This window comes from Thrips palmi, unplaced genomic scaffold (assembly GCF_012932325.1).
Source record: "Thrips palmi isolate BJ-2018 unplaced genomic scaffold, TpBJ-2018v1 HiC_scaffold_3, whole genome shotgun sequence".
Lineage (NCBI taxonomy): Eukaryota > Metazoa > Arthropoda > Insecta > Thysanoptera > Thripidae > Thrips > Thrips palmi.
The window spans coordinates 10870141-10878956 of NW_023144630.1; the positions used below are offsets into that span (position 1 = coordinate 10870141).

An 8816-nucleotide genomic window follows, 5' to 3' on the forward strand; every position below is an offset into this window, starting at 1 on the left:
TAAGTTAGTGTGAAATTGTAGTGTCTATTTATTAATAACTATAGTTTGTAATACCTGTTCTTTGTGTTTTCATCCCTTTTCTTTCTCTTTTTGTTTTGGTCATTGTCAGGTCTGTTCATCATCCTGAAATGAAATTAATTGTTTTTTGTTTGAAGGGACTAGTTTAGTTGTATTGAGGCTGTACGATGTAAACTTACATGTAGTTCAGAGTTTTCACTTTCGGAACTCTTTTCTTGATCTCTTTTACTGGCTTTGCTTGAGCATAATTGCGGTGTCTATAAGGAAATCATGGTTAAGTGGACCTTGTTGACTCAATAAGGATTGCTGATGCCTAGGGAGCGCGTAAAGCCATGCTCGAGCGAGGTGCAGGGGTTACTTATTTTGCTTCGATTGTAAGATCCAGGCCGCTGATTGCAAAACGCGTTGCACAGATCAAAAGAGCACAAAATTTGGGGTGCATTAGGCCTAGTGGACTGCCCGATAGTTCCAATTCAACCGAACACAAAGGAGGAAACCTTAACATCAACATGGCGCATTCGAGTTTTTCCGATTTCTCGTGTTTCTTGGTGTTTTCACTGCACCTCAATATGAGGTCAGGTGGGAATTTCGAGAAAGGCAATAGGGTACTTCGGACAAAACCCAGACTGGAAGTCAGCGACAGAACGGGAGAAACAAAAGAGCGTCGGGAGGCTGTGCTGAGCGGTGGTGGGGGTCAAAATCGGCGGAGTGGGGGTGAAGGCGGCGCGCGCATCTCGATAAGTGTATCGCTGCTGGCAGGCGGAGCGCAGCGATGCGTCGGCTTCGAGAAGCAAGAAAAAGAAGCGTCGCAGGGGCAATGGGTCTCACATGATCAGACGCTGTTATTATATCATCTTCATCATTATTATTGTTATAATGCATGTTGGTCCTGGAAAGTGATTTAATCTTGGAGTAATACTGTTAGGGAGTCCTAACTCTCGATTCTGTGGGCTCTGCTGTCTGGAGATCGGGCACACGCCTTCTAGGAACGACAGAAAACGACCTCTAAACCACCCTTTTCCGCTACCAACCTTCGGACTTTTCTATGTGTCATTATTATTGACCATTTGTGCTGAAGCATACATTTCTACCATTTAAATTTTCTCAGTAACATTTAAATACACTTCTTAAGTGATTTGATGCAACACTGGATGGAAACATAGTCATAAATATACCGTTTTTATTCCATCAGTGTTGGTGCACCTGGAGCCTCATTTTGTTTACATCTTGGCCCACGCGTAGGTGGGGTTATAGTTGGTTGTCACTACAAACTTGGCTTAACAATGAATGAATTTCAGTGCAAATTTTGCCAAAAAGTTTTGAAATCCAAGCGAACATTGGCCGCGCATGAAAAGAGGCACGAGCAAGGTAAGACGTCCCGTAATTCGGCAAAGGCCGATGTTCGGCTAACCTCGTCAATGGTAAGATTTATTTCGAAAATGTTACTGTTTTACAGGTGTAAATGAGGGACAGTCAGCCTCTGGAAGTGCTACTACTAGTGCTGATGGTCGGCAATATTTACACTGCGACAAATGTACTAAAAAGTACCTGACTGATAAAGGTTTAAAGAAACACCAAAGTGCAGTTCACGCAAACAATGGTATGTATTATTTTGGTCCTTGAAATAAGGGCTGTGCACTTGTCTAAGACAAATTCATTTCAAGAAACTCTACTTTTCAATGTGTACTTTTTTCTTTTTTGTTGTGAAACAGATAAAGTGGAAAATGGAGCTCAAAGTGAGGATCGCCCAGAAGCTTGTAGCTCAACGCAAGCAGCAGAGAAATGTTCAGATGGAGATGGAGGTGAAGAGTTTGTCGAGGTTCCTGATGAGGATGAAATATTCAATGTAAACATTCAGTCTAGTGATAAAGAACCAACATATTTCTTTGACGAAGATGATGAGGCTGAGGAAGCATTGAGAAATATGCATCTTGAAGGAGACCCTTCAAAGGCGTCAAAGCCATCAAAGCCAAAGAAAAACAAGGCAGCATGGATCAAGTGTCAAAATTGTGCAGCCAAGTTCCAAACTATTGTCAATTATGTAAAACATAGAGAGACTCATGCTATGTCAGGTAAGAACCAGTATTCATTAGTGTTAATGTTACTTCATTTGATTGTTTATTTATCAGAAATTTATTTTCTTTCAGACTTGTACAAGAAAGCTCCAACTGTTGAAGACATTAAGACCAAAAGTACAGAGATAGTCTCTGAAGTTCTTAAAGAAATAGGAAATTCGCAGTTGACAGCAGGATTTGCCTCAGAAGTGACAAGTGCTGCAAAACTATTGCAAGAGCAAATGATGTCATTTGAGTGGTGTTTCATTATGGAACGTATCATCACTGGGCTGACTTCTTTCTTCAAATCTTGTGACAAGTATTTGACCCCTTCAGACTTACGGGCTGCTTTCTGGTCATCCTCTACCAAGTTTTGTGGAAATCGAGGAGAACGCAAAGAACTTATTGAATTGTTGAAAAAATTAGTAAATATATCTCAAGGAGCAGCAAATATATTTTTAGGTAACTTTTTAAGAGTGTTTTCATCTCATTTATTAACGTATTTTATTCAATTTATGTTAAATGATGGTGAGGATGTTCCAAACATACCTCTGTCTGCAAGGTTTTGTATATCAACTCAACCCACTGACACTCTTGATTTTAAGCAAGTGCTTCATTTTATCGGAGGTTCCAATGTGAAAAGTGTTTTGAGAACAGCTTTAAGAATCAAAAACCCCAATTGTGAGTGGACAAGAATTGTCGAGACCATCAAGAGGTATTTTATCCTGGGTGAAGGTGCTTTACCTCCAGATGAAATATTAATGGAGTGGACATTAAGTCAGGACAGAGGTGGCCTTATCAAAATCAGTGACCCATTACTGGATTTTTTTGTTGCGTTGGGAGTGGAAGTTAACGTTTTGGAGCACATGGATGGTTCCCTTTATGAAAGTGAAGTTATGACAACTGTGTCTAATTGCGGGAAACTAATAAGGCTATGGGATGAAGCTGTTAAAGGTTCACTTCCAGATGATGAATCGTTCAAACTTCTTCATGCACTGTGTTCTCATTTTTGTGTCACTTGGAGGAAAGGAATAATTTCAAGGCGGCTTGATGAGCTCGCTGCAAAAGGAGGGACAGTTGGGGGCAACAAACATGGTAAAAGTGGAGTTGCTTTCCGTGCCAACTTGAACTAATTAATTAAATTTGTTTATTAGCTGCTTATTTACATGTCAAGGTCCCAAATGAGTTATCAGTTGAGCTGTACATAGTCATGTGATTGGTGTCTCCTGTCTGTAATTTGAGAAATAAAAAGAGGAATTTTTTGTTCCATGTATTTATTAAACACGATTCACTTTATTTCACAATGCCTTTGTCATTACTTATTTAAAATATAACAATACCCTACATTTGAAGAAATGGGTTGTTGGTAGAGCAACACTCAAGCACAGTTGTTTGTGATCACAGCTATGTGCTCAAAATATACTTTCAAATAAATTGTTTCTTTCACAGACTGTCATTTGCAATTTTAAGTTGAGGGGATCACAACAAAATAAGCAAAATGTATACTTTCAATTGAAAGTAGTCAAAGGAATTGGGTAACAAAAATGACAAGAACAAAGCTTAGACATCACAATCATAACTATATGTACAACTTTAATTAAAGTAATTACTAACTTATTAATACTGAATGAGGTAACAGAACTTGTTTCAGGAACAATAATCCAGACATCACAATCAAAACTGAATGTACAATTTTAAAGTAACTACTAACATATCAATATTGTATGAGGTCACAATACTGTAGGAACATTTATCAAGACATCACATTCAAAACTAAATGTAGGTACCATTTTGAAGTAACTACTAACTTATGAATAATGGATCAGGTCACAATACTTGTTACAGGAACAATTACCAATCACAATTAAATACAGAAAAATCATACTTAAAATTATTATAGAATCACGGGTCCGATATGACTGTTTGAAGGTAAGGACATTCAGCCAACTTGCATATTTTCTTCCTCCTCTTCTCGTATGGGATAGATGAGTGGTCTGCTAGTTTTCCTTCGCTTTGGCAGAGGCGCAGTAGAAAGAGTGGGATCTTCAGAAGCTTCTGTATTTGAACCTTTCCGTTTGGTTCTTAGTCCTTGCAGTAAGTGCAGTTTGTTCTGGTTACGAAGGAACTGATCCGCTGTTGGATTTCTGTTACTACCACACAAACCTCGCTGTTTGGAAAAGTACTGTTCAAGCCCATCTTGATTGAAGACTCCAGCCATAATGAACTTGCACCCAGCGCCACCCTCAGAAACAGGAGTCAGTAGATACTTGGCTGCTCCAATGAAACCACGAATGGTTATTTCAATCCCAACCCTGGTTTGCAAACTCAGCAACATTGTAGCTCTCTTCTCCTTCGAAGGTTCAGCGGCACAAGCTTCTTTTTCCCATTCTTGCAAGTACTCCAAAAACTTCATCAACTTCTCAAAGCGATGATCATTAGGTGATGTATATGGTGCTAAGTCATCCTTCTTGGTTTTTATAGCTTCAGCCGAATGCTTACCGTTTAAACAGTCAAAAAATTCATTACATTTCTCCAAAAATTGAAAGTTGAGCAGTCCCTTCCCAATTAAGACTTTTCAACACGTTTGCCACACTCTGGCTCAGCACCCGTGCTGCGAGTGCCACCTTCATCCTGGACCAAGAATTTAGGAACACACAGGGCGCAGTTAATTTGAACAACTTCTTCACAGTCTGCTTGGATTTCCACTTGTACAGCTGAACGATGGTGCTCCATTTCATAGTTTCCCCATTCTTCTTTAACTCTCTGCACTTCTTACGACCAGAGTTGTACAAGCAGTTTCTGATTGTCTTCAACAAATGAGGAGGATCAGAGATGAAGTAGATATTCCTGTCAGGATCATAAATGTTTGGGGTGTCAAAGACAACACTAGACTCAGTGTTTACAGTGGCTGGCGGCTGCATTTCAAAGAAGCCTCTGTTGGAGGGACCTCCATCACAGATGAATGCAGTAATTCTCACCCCAACCATTTCCAAGTTTCCGACCACTTGCCAAACATATTCATGGAGATCCTCCTTGGCAAGAACATTGACTCCAAATGACGCCACAACACTCTGCACACTATTGGCCACACCCCGCACCATAAATGACAGCATTTTCTTTATCATAGGAAGTTCTTCGACAGGAGTGGGTGCTACTTCAGAGGCTGTATCCTTTAATTTCTTCTCAAGATTTAATACTTCCGACTTGGCTAAATCAAGGTTACAGTAACCAATTACCTCTCCAGTTGCTTTTCGAGTTACCAAATTTTGTGAAATAGTAACTTCATCAAAGGATAAAACATGGTTTTGCTGATAGGGGTGCTTACTCGCACTCACAACTTTAGCTACATCTTCAATAATGTTGGGATGGCAGCCTTCATAAACGTCCATAGCATGAGAATAGTCGTACAATGTTTTCTCACATGGCAGATGAATGAAGCCACTTTTAGCCATAGCCGAGTAAGCACTATCGGATAACGTTTTCAGTAGCAGAGCAAACCTTATCATGAGGGGGTGCCATCTCATGCCACGTTTGTCCTTTACATTTGATGCTAAAAGTTGTTGCTGCAAAAAGATCTTGTGAAAGTCCAAAACTTTGCCATCCTGATCAGCTTCCTGGATCCAAGAGGTCAAATCTCTGTCAAATTCTTCGTCCACAAGAACAGATTCCTCAGCAACTTTCTTGGCAATTTGTTCCTTCAATCTTCCATTTTGTCTCTGTAAGTTCCTTATATGTTTTTGGTACATTTCTGCTCTTTTCTTCTTTTCAGGAGTAATGAGAGTGCTGAAAGGCTTAAACTTACTAGGTGTCTTAGGTTTGCTGGGCGAGGTTGCTGTCTTGAAGACTGATCGAGAAGAAAATCTTTTCTGAACTTTCCTGCAGGTTGCACATTGTCGATGGAGTTGGGGGACTGCATAAGAACATGTATTAGATCTACATGTCATAGTTTGGTACCTAAATTCATGGAAGGGATTCATGTCAGTGAAGCACTCGGGGTCTCTGTGCCACAAGTTCTTGAATTTGGTAGCTGGAACTCCACAGCAAACTTCATAGAGTCGATACTCTGACACTGCCCTGCAGATTGCATTTGCAAGAAGTTCGGCACAGCCAACTTCAAAGTTTATTTTTGAAACCTCTTCACAGAAGGAATGATCTGGTGGAAGCTCCTTGCCATGGAAATGAGCTGATAGCTTGCAATCTTTTCTGAGGTACAGGGAGCGCTGCACTACTTTTATGTTGCCTGTAGAGAATTTCATGACATGTAGACCTCCATCGTCAATCATGGCACTCCAGTGAGCAGGAAGGAGGCTTTTCAGTTTAGTGACGCATTCCTTTAACAACTGGAAGGGAAAAAAAATATACAATGAACATTAAATTGGACTCTTAATTAGTTTGAAGGCACAGCATAATTTAGACTTACATCATCAGTCAAATTTGGAGCAACCACTGGTTCTTTAACTGAAGTTTGTTCATTTAAAATGTGTCCATCTGGCACCTCAGCTCCATCTTCCAGAATTCCCTCCTGTGTGTCACAGTCGATTAACTGAAAGAAGCAAGGAGACAAATTAACAAACCTGAAAGGTTTATAAGTAAGACATGCAAAAATACAAAAATAACTAAAACTCACATTCATGTCAAGAACAATGAAACTAGGAGTAACTGGTTCATCAGCTGAACTTAAAGTTTGTTCATTTGAAGTGTGTCTATCTGGCACCTCAGCTGCATCTTCCAGAATTCCATCCTGTGTGTCACAGTCGATTAACTGAAAGAAGCAAGGAGACAAATTAACAAACACGAATGGTTTGTAAGACATGTAAAAATACAAAAATAACTGAAACTCACATTTATGTCAAGATCAATGAAACTAGGAGTAATAACTGGTTCATCAGCTGAACTGGAAGTTTGTTTAAATAAAATGTGTCCATCTGGCACCTCAGCTGCATCTTCCAGAATTCCATTCTGTGTTTCACAGTCGATTGACTGAAAGAAGCAAGGACAAAAATTAACAAACACAAATGGATTGTAAGTAAGACATGTAAAAATATAAAAATAATCTAAACTTACATTGATGTCAAGATCAATGAAACTAGGAGTAATAACGGGTTCTTCAGCTGAACTGGAAGTTTGTTTACATAAAATGTGTCCATCTGGCACCTCATCTGCATCTTCCAGAATTCCATTCTGTGTTTCACAGTCGATTGACTGAAAGAAGCAAGGACAAAAATTAACAAACACAAATGGATTGTAAGTAAGACATGTAAAAATATAAAAATAATCTAAACTTACATTGATGTCAAGATCAATGAAACTAGGAGTAATAACTGGTTCTTCAGCTGAACTTGAAGTTTGTTCCCCATTGGAAACTTCTATTTCAATAATATGCTCCATGAACTAAAAGACACAACACAAAAACACACAACTGATTACTATTTGGTTCTTGTAAAATGCACACATAAACAAAAAATACAAGTGAAAGTAACACACTTCATTGTCAGTGGGTGTGGCATCAAGTGAGATGTCACTCTTTCGAACATGGGGCAAACCCAAGTGCACACAAGAACCATCATCAAGAGAGTCTCTTTCAACTTGAGTTCCTGGCAATTCAAAATAATTGTCGTCCGCCTGCAAATCTTGTTTGTCTGTTCCTGGCAACTCAAAATAATTGTGGTCCGCCAGCCATTCTTGTTGTTCCATTCTTGGCAGCTTGAAGTAAGTGTGATCAGCATGCTGTTCTCGAGAAGTGTCATTCTGCAAAGGAAAGTTTAAGATAATTGTCTCTTCTCTTCACATGAAAGGGAAAGACTTAATGCGCTGCACATTGCAACATTGGAAAAACAGATGGAAACTCACAGTAGTACTTTCATTTTCAACGGGATGAGTAGAGATATCAACATCCACAGGCTGTGACTCAGAAACGTCCTAAAAAAATTGACAAACAGTAACAATCAATATCTAACATTGAAAACGCCACAGAGTTCCAAGACTACAACTATTCCAAAATATCAACTTTCATCCGAACCAGTGTATCCTCCAAGTCCGAACCAACAACAAAACACGCACCTTAACCTCTTTAGCTGCATCTTTACGCCTATCTCGCTTTGGAGGCCGGATAAGCCTACATTTAGGTTTCCTCGGCATGTTTAATTCGTGTTGTAGGCGTCATCTTGTTCTGCAACAGGGGATTTTCATTAAAAACTTTGATTTTTCGTAAAATTACAAAGCCACAGGATCGCGCGGCAAGAGCTCCCATCGAGTTTGCCAGAGCGCTGCTCAGGAAATACGCGACTGAGCGAAACAGCTCGATACAATTTGGTTAGTACATATATTGCAAATGTACGGGATGTAAGTTTTAATACGTATTACATACCACACAATTCAGGAGAAACAATTTAAACTGCACTGTACGTAGGGACGCCGACACGCCAGCCATCGAAGTCCCGGACAGCGCTTCTGCGCATGCGCGCGAACGGGAGGGGGACCGTGCCGTGTCGAGCCGCGCCAAAAAGCAGTCTGTCTCTCTCTAGCATCTGGCCGGCCACCCAGTGACATTTACTAAAAGGGGTTTAACGAAAAAGTGGTGGGTTGGAGGTTCATAATGCGATAATCCCGTACAATGGTAATCCTTCCCGGTCACAATGAGCCAAAGCGATGAACCCTAGCTCAAATAGTTCAGCCGGTAGACTCTGGCAAAGGCAACCGTGTCACTCCGAGATAGGACTCCCTAACAGTATTACTCCAAGATTT

General features: G+C 40.0%; 1 protein-coding gene across 1 annotated transcript; it reads right to left on the reverse strand.

The window, feature by feature from the left end:
• Positions 1-4011: 4011 nt before the first annotated feature.
• LOC117647860 lies at positions 4012-8210 on the reverse strand. The gene is made up of 10 exons (XM_034389831.1): positions 8133-8210; positions 7923-7991; positions 7557-7820; positions 7359-7463; positions 7137-7274; positions 6915-7052; positions 6700-6834; positions 6493-6615; positions 4661-6412; positions 4012-4566 (listed from the first exon to the last, which is right to left on the reverse strand). Exons 1-10 carry the CDS (start codon positions 8208-8210, stop codon positions 4012-4014), a joined length of 3357 nt encoding a protein of 1118 aa, XP_034245722.1.
• Positions 8211-8816: the final 606 nt, after the last annotated feature.

Bases quoted from the DNA above. Each gene is read 5' to 3' on its own strand.
- LOC117647860 (XM_034389831.1), bottom strand. From the start codon at position 8,210: ATGCCGAGGAAACCTAAATGTAGGCTTATCCGGCCTCCAAAGCGAGAT. The intron at 7,053-7,136 runs GTAAGTTTAGAT...TGCTTCTTTCAG, and splicing joins TCATTGATCTTGACATCAAT to TCAATCGACTGTGAAACACA. The intron at 6,616-6,699 runs GTGAGTTTTAGT...TGCTTCTTTCAG, and splicing joins TCATTGTTCTTGACATGAAT to TTAATCGACTGTGACACACA.